At 35.1% G+C, this 18,093-nt stretch overlaps 5 protein-coding genes and 1 long non-coding RNA gene across 7 annotated transcripts in view; 3 read left to right on the forward strand and 3 right to left on the reverse strand.

Moving 5' to 3' along the window:
- The window catches only part of LOC104759223, a 1,543-nt gene extending 942 nt beyond the window's left edge, over positions 1-601 (forward strand). Inside the window, exon 2 of the mRNA XM_019238858.1 lies at positions 10-601. Within this exon, the coding sequence (XP_019094403.1) occupies positions 10-601 (592 nt within the window). The remainder of the gene's footprint in view (positions 1-9) is intronic.
- On the reverse strand, positions 687-3,182 carry LOC104755747 (PHD finger protein ALFIN-LIKE 7). 2 transcript variants are annotated; one of them, XM_010478202.2, is made up of 5 exons: positions 2,834-3,182; positions 2,570-2,602; positions 1,935-2,163; positions 1,397-1,523; positions 731-1,295 (listed from the first exon to the last, which is right to left on the reverse strand). In XM_010478202.2, the coding sequence occupies exons 1-5, from the start codon at positions 2,922-2,924 to the stop codon at positions 1,029-1,031; spliced, it is 747 nt and encodes a 248-aa protein (XP_010476504.1). In that variant the 5' UTR covers positions 2,925-3,182; the 3' UTR covers positions 731-1,028. The 2 variants fall into 2 exon arrangements, with proteins under 2 accessions (XP_019095329.1, XP_010476504.1); XM_019239784.1 differs by having other exon boundaries at positions 687-1,523.
- On the forward strand, positions 5,884-7,816 carry LOC104755749 (E3 ubiquitin-protein ligase SPL1-like). The gene is made up of 9 exons (XM_010478203.1): positions 5,884-5,969; positions 6,071-6,144; positions 6,243-6,295; positions 6,390-6,511; positions 6,635-6,730; positions 6,844-6,981; positions 7,081-7,146; positions 7,243-7,361; positions 7,462-7,816. The coding sequence occupies exons 1-9, from the start codon at positions 5,961-5,963 to the stop codon at positions 7,676-7,678; spliced, it is 894 nt and encodes a 297-aa protein (XP_010476505.1). The 5' UTR covers positions 5,884-5,960; the 3' UTR covers positions 7,679-7,816.
- LOC104759224 lies at positions 12,225-12,886 on the forward strand. Its single transcript, XR_002036148.1, has 3 exons — positions 12,225-12,293; positions 12,383-12,669; positions 12,766-12,886. It is a non-coding gene; the product is annotated as an uncharacterized LOC104759224 (long non-coding RNA).
- Positions 13,002-15,096, reverse strand: LOC104755750 (inositol oxygenase 1-like). Its single transcript, XM_010478204.2, has 9 exons — positions 14,816-15,096; positions 14,500-14,608; positions 14,131-14,417; positions 14,000-14,059; positions 13,871-13,923; positions 13,672-13,794; positions 13,523-13,592; positions 13,257-13,417; positions 13,002-13,143 (listed from the first exon to the last, which is right to left on the reverse strand). The coding sequence occupies exons 1-9, from the start codon at positions 14,850-14,852 to the stop codon at positions 13,117-13,119; spliced, it is 927 nt and encodes a 308-aa protein (XP_010476506.1). The 5' UTR covers positions 14,853-15,096; the 3' UTR covers positions 13,002-13,116.
- The window catches only part of LOC104755751 (protein TOM THREE HOMOLOG 1), a 2,846-nt gene continuing 774 nt past the window's right edge, over positions 16,022-18,093 (reverse strand). The window contains exons 3-11 of the mRNA XM_010478205.2: positions 17,973-18,025; positions 17,788-17,880; positions 17,632-17,703; positions 17,373-17,445; positions 17,235-17,280; positions 16,931-16,994; positions 16,785-16,838; positions 16,574-16,651; positions 16,022-16,422 (exon numbers count right to left, since the gene is read on the reverse strand). Coding sequence (XP_010476507.1) covers positions 16,330-16,422; positions 16,574-16,651; positions 16,785-16,838; positions 16,931-16,994; positions 17,235-17,280; positions 17,373-17,445; positions 17,632-17,703; positions 17,788-17,880; positions 17,973-18,025 — 626 coding nt within the window. The 3' untranslated portion in view covers positions 16,022-16,329. The remainder of the gene's footprint in view (positions 16,423-16,573; positions 16,652-16,784; positions 16,839-16,930; positions 16,995-17,234; positions 17,281-17,372; positions 17,446-17,631; positions 17,704-17,787; positions 17,881-17,972; positions 18,026-18,093) is intronic.

Below are 18,093 nucleotides of genomic sequence, written 5' to 3' on the forward strand. Positions count from 1 at the left end.
TATTGTAAGAAACCAAGAACAGAGTAGAGACTTGGATTTGGAACTAGTTGTTGTAAAAACCGGGTGCAAGGAGACTGCTTCTCTTCCAAAACTCGAGAAACCTTCCGATCACTTTAAGTCACCAGTCACTTTCTGGACTCATATCTCCATTGGCCTCAGACGCCTAAGGTCCGACACTTCAGAAGAAGGCCGTGCAGTCTTCTTGATTATATGTACTTTGATAATCACATCCACTTATCAAACCGCACTGCAGCCTCCGGGAGGTGTACACCAATCCGAGGGTGGAGGTACAGCGGTGATGAAGCAGACAGTCTTCATCGTCCTATGGGTTTCCAACACTATAGGCTTCTGTTGCGCTCTACTCTACACGTTTTGTCTCCTGCCAATTGGTAGCTTGTTTACCACATGGTTCTTTTGGATTGGAGCGTCTCTCGGAGTTTCTTATGCACTCGCTATGGCTGTAATCTCACCTAATCCTCTATTGTTCCTCTGTGCCGCCTTCACCTTGTACCTGCTCTTTCCTATGTATCTCTTGATGGAAATTTTCATATCCCTGAGGCTGAGCCATCTCAAGGCTGCAGTATATCGAATCTTTATCTGACATAAATGAAACAGAGGGTACTTTGAAAGTCCAAAGATATTAAACCTTCTAACATATTGTGTTTTAAATATTATGTTCTACGAAGTAATCAACTCAATTAGTTTCATCAGGCTTTAGAAGCCAAAGCTGTAAAATTGTAAAGCAACTAACCAGGAAGAAGAAACTCGTTGACACAAACTAGAGAGTGATTAAAGACAGAATTTTCTCAGAAACATAAGACAAATTAGTCATAACATTAACAGCAAAAAAAGAAAAGAAAAAGAGAAAGAGACATTACTAACTGTAAGCTGTCTCAATCCCATTAAAACTACGAAATCAGAAGCCTTTTGTTTCTTCTTCTTCCCACAGCTAAACTCTTGTTCTGTTCTTTTCGTCAACTGTGAAAACTTTCTCCTCTTTCACAGCATCTAAATGTTATTGTCACCTTTCAAGCTTTGATTTTCTTGCTGGTACTGCAACTCGGGCATTTGTAATGTTTGATGTTCTCAGCCTTTGCTGGTGTGATCTTCACACATTTTCCATGGAACCATTTCTCACAAGCATCGCAGCATATCCAGAACTCATCTCCTCCATAGTTATCTCCACACGCACCACAAACTGCACCTTGTTCGTCATCTTCCTCCTCACTCTCATCATCTTCTTTTGGTGGTGGGGACATCTTTGAAGCCTTAGTGTGAGATTCAGAATGACGAGGCTGCATGAGGAAACAAAGGAGTAAATAAAGATAAGAACCCAACAGAGATAGCTAGACTGTGAGGGAAAAGAAAAAAGAATGGAGTAAACAGAAGCTTCTACCTTGGCACCGCTAGATTTGCTTCTGCTACTGTTGTGGTTAGCAGATTGATCCTTGGATTGCTTTGCATTGCCAGTCACAACCTCAAAAATGGTTGGGAGATCATTTATCATCTGGAAGAGCCTCTTCCTGAGAACAATTAACGAGGTCAGAGGCAAGAATACTAAACGATTTGACTCTACAATGTCAGAGAATAAACACAAGGTTCTACAAATTTGAGTTACTAGAGACTCACATAAACATTGAACTTAATATAACTCAGTAAAATTGATTCAGCCTGGTTTGATTCACAACACTTCTGGGTACACTTCTCTCTACTGAAGTTAATGATACAAAATGATAATCACTTCTACAGAGGTTTTTCACAGAACAAGATATCTTGAGTTTAGAGGTGAACCAGAGATTGTAACAACTAACAAGAGTTAATGAGGTGATAAATGCTAGAAACGTTGCAGCTACCATAACGATCATTGTGTAACTTTACCAAACATGTGTACAAGGGAAATTAACATAGAACACTGAGCAGAGAAGGAATCTTACCTCTCATTCTTACCAAATCCAAAACGTGCACCAAAGTAGAATGCAACAGAGATAAGCCACGAATCACTGTGAACTGCAACCAAAGATATCCAATCTTTCTCTAGCATACCATCCCTTGCGAAATTGATGCCTAAAGCTGGTTCAGGAAGCTCGGGGGGAACCTCCTCGACGGGGAGATTAACCTCCCATGTCTCATTCGGAAGTCCGTAAAGACACAAGTTTTCCTTCTCTGCATTAGTAAGAAATAAGTACCCTAAGATGAGAAAGTCATACAGAAAACTAGCTTCATCATAGTTACGTATATGTTGAAACGAACAAACTGTTGAGACAGACAACAACTCTGACAGGAAGATAAAACTACTAATAGAGGAGACAACTAGACAAAGGATCAAGACAACAAATCTACTGCAGATGGGATCTAATAAGAAAGAAGATATCTGAAGTAATCTAACAAAACAATGCAGTTTTCATCACAAATTCTTCCCTACTCCAAACCCAAAAGGAACTCTCTTGCACTTAAAAATCTGAACTTTAGTATAAAAAAACAACTCTTCAAAACCAACTAAACAAGCAAAGAATCAATGCGTTACAAAGCTATAACAAAGACTTAAACATTGGTAACGAGAAAAACTCACCAGGGTCACACTGATGGTAAAACTTCTGAACATCTGCAAAACAAAAAACATGAATCGTCAAATCCAAGCAAATTAAAATTAAACCAAGAACATGAAAGGAGAACAAAGCTGAAATCTTTGAGCTTTTATTCAATAAACGAAGAAAACCCAATTGAAACAAACGAGCATAAAAACTCGCAAATCTACACAAATAAAAAAAGTAAAGAGATTTCTCGAGAACAGAAGAAAACAGAGTATTAGGAGAGAAAGGGATCGAGAGCTGACCAGTAGAGAGAGCCTTGATGAGACCAGCTCTACGACCACGAAAGTCGCTAAAGACCTCTTCGACAGTGCGTGGTATAGGATGCCCTTCCATATTTGCTTTCAAGCCAAAGACTTCAACAACAGATGAGAACGAAATCAGCCTCACACCCAACCCAAGTATCGAGATGCAGAAGAAACAAAAAGAAGCCAAGATCGGCTTATTGTATACTTATGGAAATTGTATACGGGGAGAGTGAAATTTATAACCTTTCAGAGGAATTTATTTTGGGGAAATTGAGAAGAAGAAGAGAGAGAGAGAGAGCAGAGCTAAAGAAGAAGAAGAAAAGAAAAAGAAAAAAAAACCCTAAAAACGAAAAGGAAAGGAGACAAAAGACAATTTGGGGGATTGGAAGCATTGGAACAGATTAAAAAAGCAAACAATATTTATGTTTTGTTCAAAAAAAAAAAAAAAACAATATTTATATTTATTTTATTTATTATTTATTAATTTCTTTTTTGTCACACAATATTTATTTATCTTACGACGGAAAATATATATACTGTACATGTATTTCTTTGTTTTATTGCCGTCAACATACTATGTATTCGATTCTGGATGTCAAAGCTCCCATATTCATCTTTGGATCACGTCAACCGTGAAAGAAATACTGCTGCAGACAAGCTTTCTCTATGTGCTACTACTAATAACTCAATGTATTCTCTATATACTGTACCACCTTCATGGCTGGTAGACTTTCTGTATCAACCTTATATCATCTAATAAAAACTTTCAGTTGTTAAAAAAAAAAATTATCTATGAAATATATTAAATTATTTATTATACTGTTTGTTTGTTTATCATTGTTCTTAAATTACAGTATTTTTGGAGACTTCAATTCAATACATAAAAAGTCTTTTCCTATATACACTAACAAAACTGTACTATATACTGTACAAGTGTACATATAATATATCTGCCATCAAAACTCAAAAGATTTAAAATTGAATCAATGGAAAAATCAAAGATACATATTTCAACAAAAAAAAAAGGAATAATCAAAGATAAAGACTGAGTTTTTAAACAAAATTGATGCCTTTACAATCTTTAGTTAATGAGTTAAATCACAAGAGTTAGTATAACCTCGTTAATTAATAAAATCAAGTATTTATATTAAATCATAATATGATATCTATTCTCCAACGTAAAAGAACTATGCAAAAAAAATTCATTCATGCATAAACATAAGTATGAGAGTACATTACGATGGCATATTTTGTTCTATTTTACAGTTTTTTTGGTAATTTCTATTTTACAGTATTTTAACATATCTTATACGATGAATTAAAAGATTTGTTGGGAAAATAAAGAATCTAATGAATTGATGAAGTTCATCAATGCTACTAATAATTAAGAAAAATGGAAAAATACAAATAAAGAATTTTTATATTATTTTTTCTTTCATAATTAACTTCTTACTTCTTTATTTTTCTTTTTAAAAGTGGTTGATGATTTTATTAAATTCGTTTTTGGTTATATATACTATTTTTTTAAAAATGTTTTGGTTAATTGTCATGTTAATTATAGTCAAATCTAACTCTGGAGATCTCTAATATATAGAACCCTTAAAAAAAACCATGTGGATGAACTGGACATTAGTTCTCCTATATTTTTTCAATATTAGAATTTGAGGTTTAAGTACAATGGACTTGACGAGTGCCGCTTTTGTGCAAATTTCATTAATGCAAGTGTAAGTTGATTTCATTACGTATTTGTTGTTATTATACAAAAAAAAATTATGTATTTGTTGTTATGAATGCCAAATACAAGTTCTAACATTGACAATCTTCTATACCGTTGATGTTAATTGGAAACAACGTTGGCAAACTAATTGCAATAAGGAATACGATTTTTGGATAGGGTAAGTTAAAAGTGCATGCATCATTTTATAGATGACTTGGTTTGATTTGATTTAGGGTCGGTTGTTAGCGAATGTCGATTTGGTAAAATAACAATGGGTTGAGGGACTCTATCTTATGCCGCTCACCTCGAAGAATAATGGGTTGAGGGACTCTATCTTATACTGTCTACAGAGATACAAATTGAGTGATTTGATTTCATGTTCTATACATCTATCTACGATAGAGCTGCAGCCAATTTTAGACGCGGCTGTTGTGCTTTTGATTATGACTACTTTAAACTCTTAAAATCATGTAACCAGCTGGATCCTAAGAGAAGGGAGTGCAAATTCGGTTGTGGTATAGTCATCATCACTAATTGAAGACTAACACGGAAGCCCGCACACGGAAGATGGTCTTCATGATATCCCCTGCCAGATTCATGTGACACTTTGGTAAAATAACATTTCTTTGGGTGGCGTTGGCACTTTGGGAGCAACAGTTGTGGTTACGGGACCATGTTTGTGTTTAGGATTGTTTTTACGTATATATTTTACAATCGCCCTAAAGTCTAAAGTCTAAAGTTAACTCTAAAGTCTCTAATACTCCTCGAGATGTCTGTTCTTTGGCTTTTAATCCCAAGTTATTCATAACAGAAACTGGTTGATTTGGCTGTTATTCATATAAGCGTGTCTGCTTGTAATTGAAATTTGATGCATCTAAAAAATGTAGCACAAAGGTGGCATATATTAATAGAAAATAGAATTACTGTCTTTGATAAATCTAAAACTCATACAGATATGAAGAAAGACTCGAGTGACAAGTCAAAATACTTTACATAACTTTTGATACGGATTGGTGCCTGAGTAACCGCGCCAGTACTAAAATTCTTTTGTCTCTGAAAATGGATTCTGATGTCACTACCATACGGGGTGCGGTATATTTTCATGTGATACATCCTCAAATGTAATTTTCCAGGAACCACTAAAATGTCTTGGGAGTCCAGAGTTGTATTTCTCAACGTTCCTTATGTGTCCCACGTGGACCCGTGATGACGTCTTCCTTCGTGCTTGGGTTTCGTTTTTTGGATTGGGCTTCAATCTGTTGGGCCTTAACCTATCCCTTGTATGTTATAGTATTTCACTTCAAATCAAACGAAGTCGTTTAAGAGGTTCTTCATCCCTGCTCTTCTCTCTGTCTCTCTCTGGATTCTTCTAACTAAGCATAGACAAGTAGAAAACTTCAAACCTCGATGGAAAGTGTATGTTTCCCAATACTTTGGTGTTTTTGAAGATCAATTTAGGTTTTTTTTCCTTAAGATTGTATTGTTTGATGCTCACGCTTGTTTAATTTGTTGTCTAGTTGTTGCTTGAAGTAGCTGTTTTTCTTTCATGCGGTGGTGTAGGATATTATCTCTTCGGCCGTAAAATTAGAAGGTTAGTCTCTCTCATTCCCTATATCCTTGTGGATATCTGAATGTATCCCACCGCTTCATCAATCAATCAACTAATGTTGTGTGTTTGCCATGGCTTAGGAGAGCTGACTACTTGGACAGTATAACCCGTGTACACGATCTAAATCGGTTAGGTATGTTTCTATTTGATAAATTCGAATTCTGGTTATTTTTACATGTGTATTGGTTTTGTATGATACGATCCAGTTGTTTTTTTTTATTTTTCAGATGATGAGTTGGTTGCAAAAAACACCACGAGTCTCATTGTTGTGGTATCCGGAAGAGTTGGTTCTGCAGCGCCCCTTAACTGCAAGAATAATGGTCTCTTGGCTGTTCTTGTGAAGGAACAGGTAAACTAATATTGCTTTTTTTGTAAAATTTGGCCTTTGGCATCATATGTGCTTACTCTTGTGATGGTGTTATATTGCATCATGTGTGCTTAATTTTCTGATAACATATATGTATTACTTCAGGCCAAAGTGGATTGTGAGATTGAGTTAGAAGATGGTGGTTTGGTAAAGACGTCTCTAAACTTTCTGTTACGTCAAGAGGAGACTCCTTGGTATCTAGTAAGATAACATTCAAAAGCTTTTTATTTGCTATTATTGAACCTTGCCCTCCTCTCCTTAATTGGTTATTAACTCTCTCTCTCTCTCTCTCTCTCTCTCTCTCTCAAATTTAGGAAGATAATACGGGTCATCAGGTGAATGTACTGGGAGTTGAAGATGCCGTAGGATTTCATGGTATTTTTAATTACTATCCATTTGATATGCCAGCAAGTGAACTCTTCGAAGGGGTTGTTTTACCCCAAGGCACAAAGGTTTCTTTTCGTATATTCATTGTATTGTTTTTCTCTGTTATATATATAACACATCTTTTTACTTGGATTGAAACAACAAGGGTGATTGTTTTTCTTTAGGTGCTTGAACATAATTGTCATGGGCGTGCTCTTAATATTGGTACTTACTTGACTTTTGTTGGCAAGGTATGGGAACCCCATGTTTCTTTTTTTCTCACGGGCTGTGCAAGTCAAGTTACATCTGATCTCGTGCCTGTGTATATATATATATATATATGGTAGGCTGTAAAAGACAAAGCTGGGAATCTCGTGATTCAAGGACCCAAGGGACGATCTCTTCGGGTCTCCAAAGGAGAGGGCTCATTTGAAAGTATGGTTGATAGACTGAAGTCAAAATCAGAGTAGGAAACAACTGCTCCTCATGTTTCAATCATAGTATATTTTAGGAGCTAATGAATGAGATTTGCTGAAAGAAGAATATTGTGTTATTTTTTTTTGCAGGGCTTGGATCAGGATGGGGCTGATTTTTGGAACGCTTGCTGTGACTTTATTCGTCATGTATGGTGTGGTATATCTAAGAAAAGCATTGCTAGAAGAGTTAGATAGAAGATCAAAGAAGAAGTCTAAATCATACAGCGGGACAACCCATCAGCGAGAAAAATCAGACACCAGCCCTTTGCCCGTAGGATTAGCTTGCCTTCTGGTTGAAGATTGTTGAAACGCTTGGAGTGTTGCAAAGATACAAAGGAGGAATCTTTTTTAGTTTGTAGCCTTATATATTTTAGTTATGTTCATGGATTCAGTATATAATACACTTTGTTTTGGGTCAATTATTTTATATATATATGTTTTTGTTGTTCTGTAAAAGTATAAAACTATAACTACTGAAGTATATAGTGTACATATAATATATCTGCCATCAAAACTCAAAAGATTCAATATTGAATCAATGGAAAAATCAAAGATATTTCAACAAAAAAGGAATAATCAAAGATAAAGACTTGAGTTTTAAACAAAATTGGTGCCTTTACAATCTATATAGTTAATGAGTTAAACCACAGGAGTTAGTATAACCTCGTTAATTAATAAAATCAAGTATTTATATTAAAACATAATATAATTGTCCATTCTCCGACGTAAAAAAAACTATGCAAAATATTCTTTCATGCATAAGCATAACTTATGATGTGTACTTTCATACTTATGCAAAATATACTTTCATACCTATGCAGCATAAAGTACACATTACGATGGCATATTCTGTTCTATTTTACAGTATTTTAAAATACACTATTACAATGAATTAAAAGATTTGTCGGGAAAATAAAGAATCTGATGAATTGATGAATTTCATCAATGCTACTAATAATTAAGAAAGATGAAAAAAAATACCAAAAAAGAAAATTCTCTTTCATAATTAACTTCTTATTTCTTTTCTTTTTCTTTTTAAAAATGGTTGATGATTTTATTAAATTCTTTTTGTTGGTTATATGTAGTATTAATTTATTAAAAATGTTTTTGTTAATTGTCATGTTAATTATACTCAAATCAAACTCTGGGAAGCTCTATTATGTAGAACGCTCAACAAAAAAAACATGTGGATGAACTGATCACTTTTTCTATACTTTTTTAATATTAGAATTTGAGTTTGAGTATAAACAAATGGACTAGACTGGACTTGACGAGTGCCTCTTTTGTACAATTTCATTAATCCAAGTGTAAGTTGCTTTTTCATGATGTATTTGTTGTTGAATGCCAAATACAAATTCTAACATTGACAATCTTCTATACCGTTGATGTTAATTGGAATCAACATATTAGTTGGCAAACTAATTGCAATAAGGAATACGATTTTTGGATAGGTTAAGTTATAAGTACATGCATCATTTTGGGTATATGTATTAAACGTTACTAGAATCGGGGGTGTATTAATTTAGGTTTGTGCTTTGTTAATGGTTTAATCACATTTTGATTTGGGTGGATTTTTTTCTTAATGGTTTGATATATTAATATCAGTTGTGTGTTTGGTATGGTGTAAGTGTGTAGTTAGCCTCCATATTTTGGATTTTTTTAGTTAGTTTAACTTGATTTGATTTCTATTTGGAGTGTCTTTGCATAAAGAATTGAATGAGCCCTTTCGCTTTGACGATAAAAAATTGAGCAAGGATTTTGGTGTCATTCACAGGTTTAGGTTAGTAAAAAGTGTATTTATATAAGTTGATTGTTTCTTTCTTATGCATGTTCTTTACTATGTTTTGATGCTGTAACCAGCTATTGGTCGGAACCAGATGTGATTTTTCCTCGTTCTCGATCATCTCTAACAATCGAACATTTACGTGGTGGTTATGAATTTGTGCAAATTCCATTAATCCAAATGTAAGTTTTTTTTTTTTTTGATGTAGTATATGATATTNGGTATGGTGTAAGTGTGTAGTTAGCCCCATATTTTGGATTTTTTAGTTAGTTTAACTTGATTTGATTTCTATATGGAGTGTCTTTGCACAAAGAATTGAATGAGCCCTTTCGCTTTGACGATAAAAAATTGAGCAAGGATTTTGGTGTCATTCACAGGTTTAGGTTATAAGTTGATTGTTTCTTTCGTTCTATGTTTTGATGTTGTAATCTGCTATTGGTCGGAACCAGCTGTGATTTTTCCTCGTTCTCGATCATCTCTAACAATCGAACATTTACGTGGTGGTTATGAATTTTGTGCAAATTCCATTAATCCAAGTGTAAGTTTTTTATTTTTTATGATGTAGTATATGCTATTATTGGTTACCAACTATACAATTCTAACATTGACGACAAAAATTCTAAACAGTTGATGATTGGGAACAACATGTTAGATGGTATACTAATTGGAAGAATGAAATACGATTTCTCAGATAGGTTGACAATGTATACTCAGGTAAAAAAATGTTACAACTAAAATTATAGTATTTACTTTGCTGATGTAGTGTAGCTTCATGATATTCAAAACTTTTTATGTCTAACTGTTGTGTTCTTCTTCTATATTGCAGATCATGAACAACAACCAAACATGGCAACCCATGTTCAGCTTTGACTACAAGGTGACTGGTATTCTGATTTCTATATATGTTATATGCACTTTCTATGAGGTTTGGTTTAGCAATTTGTCTTACTTTTTTTTTTTTTGTAGAGGGGAAACTACATAAGCCAACTTCAACTTGGAAGCAATATTTCCATTAAAGCTAGTTGTAGCATTGACAGTCTTCTATACCGTAGAATTGTCATTTATCATAATTTAATATGACATATTTTTTTGAATTGTCATGTTATTATAATTTAATTTAATATGACATATTTAGACCAGAATTATTTATGAAAATATAGACGGCAAGAGTGATTAGTGAGGTTGCATCAATTTATAGGCAGGTTCTTTCGCACATCGTAATCCTTTTCCAAAATTGTAGTGGGAATTCAAAAGACAATTTGGCTTTGACTACCAGAAGGATCTATATTAAAGACAAAACTCGAAACAACATTTCAAACTAAATATTAAGGATCTATATATTATATACCTTGTGGTGAACAATAGATTCATCAAACGAAAGCGTTAGTAGACATCGAGCTCTGTCACTATAATTATGAAAAAGAGAAACCCAAAAGCCACTCCATATGAAAAATGTAAGGCAAAGTCACCATCACTGTTGGTTCATGATTCTGAGGTTGTGGTACTACGTATGGTATGTAACATGAACCTTGATGCCGTGAAAATTAAAAGCTGAACAGCTTGTGGCGAAAAGCAAAAACAACCAAGGATAAACCAAACCCAATAGCCACTCCATATGAAAAATGTAAGACAAAGTCACTCTCGATCGCTGGTTCTTGGTAGTTTCTTGTCTGGTGCCTCTATTTGACATTGAAGCAAGTAATCACCACATATATGGTTTCCCTCGAAACTTGAGTTAGGAAATGTATGAAATTGACCACCAGAAGGGATTGTCCCTGAGAGACTATTGTTAGCAAGTAGCAACACTGAACTTGGACAGTAATGTTAGATTCTCCAGAGATTCTGGGATTGAACCAGTTAGACGGTTATTGGACAAACTAGCCGGCACTGATGGTATGGTATGGTATGGTTATGTTAAGTATTTTAATATATGGTATATTAATTTTTAACAAGTCAAAGTTAATTCTGATCGAATAAAAGCGGATAACGGATCGAAGTGCATCTAACTGATATACCCATTACTTCTAGGGTTCTAGCAAAACCCTAAAATTCAAGATCATTAATTAAGCTCGAGTTAATTTTTTCAGTATCATCAGGCGTAAGGTAATCTTCGATTATGTTCATATTCGAGTCGATCTTTTGTCAAAACATGTTCGATTTTTCCGTTTTAAAGCCGTATATATCTCTCGTCTTCTGCTCAAAAACTAAATAAAAGTTGATTGAAGTGGAGAAGATAATCGAATTTGTTCGTTTGTTTCTTCTTTTTCTAGTGGAGATAGAAGATGATTGAAGTTGCTGCGATATGTTTAGGCGTTGGTTTCTTTCTCCACTTTTATAGCCGCAGCAATAAAACGTTAGTCAGTTCGTAAATCAATTTCTACTCTGCTCATAAAAACACACTTTTTTTTTTCATTTTGATCTTGATTTTGATTTCTTATTTCCTTCAGGGACGCTGAGCTTCTTCAACACTTTACTACCCCGGTGGACAACCTGAAAGGTTTAGGTAGGGTTGCCGTTTTGGCTTGTGTGTGTATATATATGTGTGTGTTTTTTTTTGTTTCCATGATTGATAGGTCGATGATCCACAAAAATTTTCAGAGCAATTTCTTGAACTTCCGCCAGTGTTGCGCAACTTAGTTGTGGTATCTGGAACTGTTGGATCAACCTCAACCGTAGAGACCAACCGTTCTAAGGCTTTGGGTGTTTTCTTCGAGGAAACGGTAAGATTGTGCCTCCTTAATTTCTAAGATTCAGCTTTTTATCTTTGTCAAAATTAAAGTAATGTGTTGCTTTGCTTTTTCTTTCCTTCAGGCCTCGATTAAATTCGAGAAGTTGAACTCTGTTGGTTCAGTACTGAAACGTGAGGATATTTTCTTGAACCGTAAGGAGGTTCCTTGGTATTTGGTATGACAACATAATTTTCTCATCCAAATAAACTTTTTGAAAGCACATGATTTAATTTGGTTGCATCCTTCTGTTTTTTTTTTTTTTTTTTTTTNATTAGGAGGACGACACTGCTCGGGTTAGTGTAACCAATTACCAAGATGCCAAAGGATTTTTTTATATTCTTAAAAAGTATCACTTTACTGATCCAGTGACTAAACACTTCAAAAGCTTGCTTTCACAGAAAGATGTCAAGGTACTATTTGTGTTTAATTCCTTTCTCTGTTTTATTCCACTGGCCAGCTTCAACAGCTGTGCTTATGATGTTTTTTTCTTTTCTTTTAGATTACGGATCCTAGAAGTTGCATGTCTTGTGAGAAAGTTCTTGAGATTGGTACACCTTTGACTTTTATTGCTCAAGTAAGTCAAAACACTTAAAAACCCCATGTTTGTTTTTTAAATCTTCATGATGTCAGTTAGTTGTGGAGTGTGACATTTTACATTTCTGTACACTCTATATTCTAGGCTGTCAGAGATGAAGATGGGGCTCCCATGATCAATCGTGTGTATCAAGTCTTCAATGGACGTAAAGAACTCAAGGAATTGATTGGTACTATGGAATCAGATTCAGTGTAAGAAACATCTCCATGTAGTTTCTTTTTTATTGGCAAGTGAGAGAAGTCATATTGTTGTTTTCTAAGATAAGTTTTTGCCGTCTCATTTCGCAGGTATTATGGGAATTGCTCCATTTGGTTGACAGCTGTGGGTATGGTTTTTCTCGCTGTAGGCCTTTTGCAGGATGACCACGCTTTAGAATAGTGTTTTTTCAGTTTTAATTTTGCTTTTGGGATTCTTCTGGTTTTAAACTTCTCCCCTGTCATATCTACTAGTCACTGACTTTATATGTGTATTTTATCAACCGGAATGCACATCTCTAAAACACCCGTTGGAAATGGAACTTAGCTCAAACGAAACAACAACACAACACTCTGTTTTATTCATCAAGGCATGTCCATTATAGCCTTTTACGTTTACAGTCACATTCAATTTTATTAGACAACTTTCTCTACTTCTGAGTTTCACCACTTCAACTTTGCCGGAAAATACTGCAAACAACAAAAGGCGATAGATTTAGCCGGTTAGGAACAAGAAAACCTGAAGTTTGCATCTAGATTTGACCATATCAAATGTGAAGATACAATTGTATACATATATATACCTTGTTGATCAGAGAGAGATAATATGGTTTCACTTCATCCACGTTTACACGAACTTTGCTTTTGCTGTAGAGATCATACTTGTTGAACACTTTCAGCCACTTGATGTTGTCTCTGTCTTCATCGTTCATCAAATGCTTGTATGCTTCTGATTTGTGAAGAGCTGCAAAACCAAATCACATGAACAGGAACCCAGTGACTTTTACAGTCATGACTCATCTATATCACCCCGTTAGATGTGAGCAAATGAGAATGTGTTTCAAAATACCGTAGAAAGAATGGTATCTGATGATGAAAAGACCCGCTGATGGTAATGTAGTTTGATTCTCCATTGCAACCTGTGAATTGTAGTCAAATAGAGATTCTTACATGTCCGGTATAAGTCGAAAACAAATGTTGAGATTGTCATTTACTTACCAGATACATATAATCATCATGTCCCCAAGACATTAACACGTTATCAAGCCCACAGCCTTCAGTATAGATCCCGTACTTGGTGTTGTAACTCGGGTTATCATAGTCTTGATTCTCTTTGAAGTACTACATCAAGAACTCGCAGTGAATCAATATTAAGATGTTTTAAAAACTCAAAACAATGTTAAAGTATCTTATATACCTTGTGGTGAACAATAGATTCATCAAACGCACATCCCACCGGATATGTATCACCTGTAAAAGAGATATATATTAGTCGTTCGAGAATAGAATAGAAGAAAACGATCTTCACCAAACACACAAAACTCACCAACAACAGCCCACTGAGGAAGCTCACCAAATGAGGAGTGAAGAAGCACTTTTCCAAGATCTGATTCACACAATACACAAAATCATTTAACCGGTAAACCATCTGTTAACAAATCATCAAATAGAATTTACCATGGATAAGACCAGTGAGATGGAGCCAGTCTTCATCAGGGTAATCTTTTCTGATGGCTTCAGCTGTCTGAAGCAAATGTTCAATCTGAGGTTCATCCAAATCAGGATCACTCTCGTCAATGAACTCATTCAGAAGCTCACAGCATTCCCAAATGCTCATCTCAGTTCGGTTTAGCTTCCCGTATTCCTCCCTCATCTTCCTCACGAAATCAACGGTTTGGCCAATGTGATTAGCCCTGTAAAATTCCTCCACACCTCTTCTCCTCTCACTCTCAACATCATAATCCCTTTCATATGAAAACATCGAATAATAAAGTTTCCATCTTACAATCTCTCTGGTGTGAATATGACTCGAAAATTATATTTTACCTGAAGGTGTGACCAAAGGAGTTGGTGTGAGGAGCCTCAAAACCTGCATCTAACACCAACTCTGTTTCTTCCTCTTTGTCAATCCCCTGATTCTTCTCTCCAATCTCATCTATTCAATCATCAAAATCAAAGTTTTCCGAGTTCAATTCGACAAAACCACAAAACAAAAACTGAAACTGAATCCGAAAATCATGAGATCATCCAAAAATATGCGAATCTAATGACCAGATCATTTCAAAACAGAACATGGACCTAATTTAATAACTTGAAGAAAACTCTAAAACTAAACTCAGAAGAAGATAAATGGTAAACGAACCGTTCTGATCTAAGTGGTGATCGAAGATAATCGTCATGGAGAGTCACAGATCCAGAAAATCAAAGCAGCTAGGGTTTGTTGTTGGAGGAGAAAGGAAGATATATGTTGACTTATACATATATAATTGAAAAGCGAGTCCTGAAGTGAAAATAATGGAAGAAGTGAGTCCTTGGCCATTATTTTTCAGAAGCAGGACTCTCAAAGTAGTGTCCTTGAATGGCAAAATATTCAAAAGTTTGGCCTACTTTACAGGATTTAGGGTTCATGCAGAGAAAAACATAAAAAAACAAAGAAACAGCTGTTATAGTTTGAGATGAGTTTGGACTTTAGATAAAGACTTGGCGCGTCATTATGTTTTTAAAAATGTTATCTTTGCGCACGTGTCAAGCTTTTGAATCCACTAACACACACACAAGGAAGAAAAAATGAATTTTTTTTTTTTTTTATCACTTTTATATTTTAGTGTAAACACAAACGTAACTGATTCAAAATTTATAACAAGACATAAATCACTCAATATAGTCAAAGATAATTTAAATGTGATTCTGTAATCTCGTATCGGTCAAATGATAAAGCAGACGTAGAAGAAGAAAAAACAAGCTTTAACATTGGAAAAGGTTACGATTTTTAATATGTTTTCTTGTAAAAGGGTTACGTTACTCGTGCGAAGAACATGAGCCGTCAAAAAAATCACAAAAGAAGAAGATTCACGTAACTTAAACTGAAAGTTTTGTTTTCCATCTCTTATCCTCACCGTTTGTTTATTTCCTCGGTAAACGAATTATTATATGACTCTGACTCCGCTGGATCGGTGGTTTTTGTTTTTTAATTGATCCACCAGTGGTGTGCTTTGGACGACCAAAGAGGAAGACACCTCTCTGATCCTACAATTTTTTTGTACGTTCTTTGCTGGTTTTAAAATTCACTAATTTTTACCGATTGCGTCTTTGTCTCTCTCTCTCTCTCTCACATTCGTATGACAACAAACTGATCTAAATACACATTTTGCAAAATTTATTTACAGTTGAACTAACGTTTTGTACTTGGAAAGACAAGAACACCATTATTAGTACTTGGAAGATTTCACCTAACTTTCACTAGACAGAAGTGGAAAAAGACCAGTAGATTAAAACCAACCAGTCAGGACTACTTCGATTGGAATGACAAGCCAAGGTCAATATATCACCAAACTACTTTAAATCTGTGTAAACAAAAGAGACTAAACTTACTAATCAACCACATCGAATTAGTTAGAAAGACATCACAACCACATTGTTCTGCAACCCTCCCTTACAATGTACAATTTTTTCTTTTAAAGGAACAAGAACCCCTCTGTTTACCGGTACCTACACGATATTAACTTCCGGTTTAAACCCATAGAAAAAAAAAAAAAAAACCAGATCATCTTTCGACCCTTCTTCTTCAGCTGTTTCTTAAGTTTTTTTCTCTGTTATTGTAGCATCCAGTAAAAAAGGTACCGTAGTTACCTCAGTGTTTCGATTATCTGAACATGTTCAGTGGATTGGACTGTACTGTGTGATACCGCGTTTTGGTGGAAGCTTTCTTAGGATAAAGAGGACCAGAGACGAAGGTAATATCTCCACCAACTGTAAGTAAAACACGACACACACTTTTGTTTAGACATTTTCAAAAAAAGTTTCACATTTAGATTCTAAGATCCACATAGAGTGTATATATATATATATATATATATATGTATATCTATGGTATCTCAATAGGTGTATAGAGAGAGCTTACCAGATAGTATATGAAGTTTAGGATTGGGTGATCTAAGACATCGAGATCTGCTGCATCGTCAAACGCATCAAAGCACATCTAGACCATTAAAAGATGATGAAATGAAAGATCTGGTTAGCTTTCGTTTTGGGGATTGACCACTAACAAAGAGAACTCAACCAACAAGACACAGTCTATTGATATCAATTAGTATGATGAGTATATCTTTTACCATGATGCATCTGATGAGAAAACATGTAAAGCATATGCTTGTCACGTATCCAACCTGCAATTCGCATAACAACATAAAAAGGGGTTTAAAATCCAAGAACGGAAATCGAAGATCGGGGTAACTTTGGTTTCAAGTCCAATGTTCACCTCTTGTAGCTTCTTGCGCCGCCCTTTAGATTCTACTGGAAATCGTTGAAGCATCAGGAAGAGCCTGCAAAGAAATAGTCAGGAAAAACCATAACTTCATAATAAGTTTTCTTCATAACAGTAGTGGTATATAGATAAAGCCCGATGGCACTAAAAGGATCTAGTCTAGCCAGCCAGCAATCAGAGGAGGGCAGGAATCCTAGTTTTCATAATAATGTCAACAACTCATTAATGGCAGCAGGTAACAAGCATATAAACTAAGCTACCATCATGGTGTAGCATAAGCAAGTGGCAACACACTTACCTTCCTCCATATAGTAAAAAGCCAAGTGCCGCGAACAATGAGACACCTGCAGTAAACATTCGCAAGAGATGAGACACAGAGCACATAAAACGAATATAATCAATAAACGTACAAGATGAATTATGCTTCAAGCTATACCTGCAAAGAACATCTTAGAAATGATTACCATAAGGTGAACAGGCTTCCACCACAATACCAACCAAAGAGCAATCTGGAATTAATAAATTCACATGAAAGATTAAGGAAGCCACATCAATCAGACACAGATGGATAGTAAGGAATTGTAATAACAACAAGCTCAGGCCCACAGACCACCGAATTCAAGGTTAACTCTTAAGACTTTGCAAATCTCTCAGAAATTAGTTACTACAAAGGTCAGATAGAAAGTTAGTTTCACCTGAATTACGTATACAACTGCATTAATAGTGAAGAAACTTGGCCTCAGCCCATCAGTTGATACAGCACGTGCCTGTCAGGAAGGAGTTAACACTTAACATCAAACAACAATGCACCAGAAACAAATTTTTACAGAATATACAGAACATTGTTTCACCTGGTAGTAAATTTCGGCCCAAAAGAGCACCAGAAGCGCATACGTAGTGAAGAAAGCAAGACTTGGAATGTCAAGCAACATGTGTTGCAGAATCTACAAGAAAAAACCAAGCGAGCCTTAAATTTCACAAAGACCAACATCAATCAATGAGGTTAAATCACAATGACACAATGGAGACACCAAACCTCTGGCTGCATATTCTGTGCATCTCGTCGGAAGACAAAAACTAAAGCTCGAACTACAAGGAAGAAGACAAAGCAATCAACAAAAAAGATACACAGATAAACTATAAAAAAAAAAAAAAAA

This window comes from Camelina sativa, chromosome 17 (genome assembly GCF_000633955.1).
Source record: "Camelina sativa cultivar DH55 chromosome 17, Cs, whole genome shotgun sequence".
In the NCBI taxonomy this organism is placed as follows: domain Eukaryota; kingdom Viridiplantae; phylum Streptophyta; class Magnoliopsida; order Brassicales; family Brassicaceae; genus Camelina; species Camelina sativa.

Coding starts and splice junctions, on each gene's coding strand:
- LOC104755749 (XM_010478203.1), top strand. Junction 6,145..6,242: donor TTCGGCCGTAAAATTAGAAG/GTTAGTCTCTCT, acceptor GCCATGGCTTAG/GAGAGCTGACTACTTGGACA. Junction 6,296..6,389: donor ACACGATCTAAATCGGTTAG/GTATGTTTCTAT, acceptor TTTATTTTTCAG/ATGATGAGTTGGTTGCAAAA.
- LOC104755747 (XM_019239784.1), bottom strand. CDS start 2,924: ATGGAAGGGCATCCTATACCACGCACTGTCGAAGAGGTCTTTAGCGAC. Junction 2,603..2,833: donor CATCAAGGCTCTCTCTACTG/GTCAGCTCTCGA, acceptor TTTGTTTTGCAG/ATGTTCAGAAGTTTTACCAT. Junction 2,164..2,569: donor TTACCATCAGTGTGACCCTG/GTGAGTTTTTCT, acceptor TTACTAATGCAG/AGAAGGAAAACTTGTGTCTT.
- LOC104755750 (XM_010478204.2), bottom strand. CDS start 14,852: ATGACGATTATCTTCGATCACCACTTAGATCAGAACG. Junction 13,795..13,870: donor AATCTATTGTTCACCACAAG/GTATATAAGATA, acceptor TTCTTGATGTAG/TACTTCAAAGAGAATCAAGA. Junction 13,418..13,522: donor CAGATACCATTCTTTCTACG/GTATTTTGAAAC, acceptor TTGGTTTTGCAG/CTCTTCACAAATCAGAAGCA.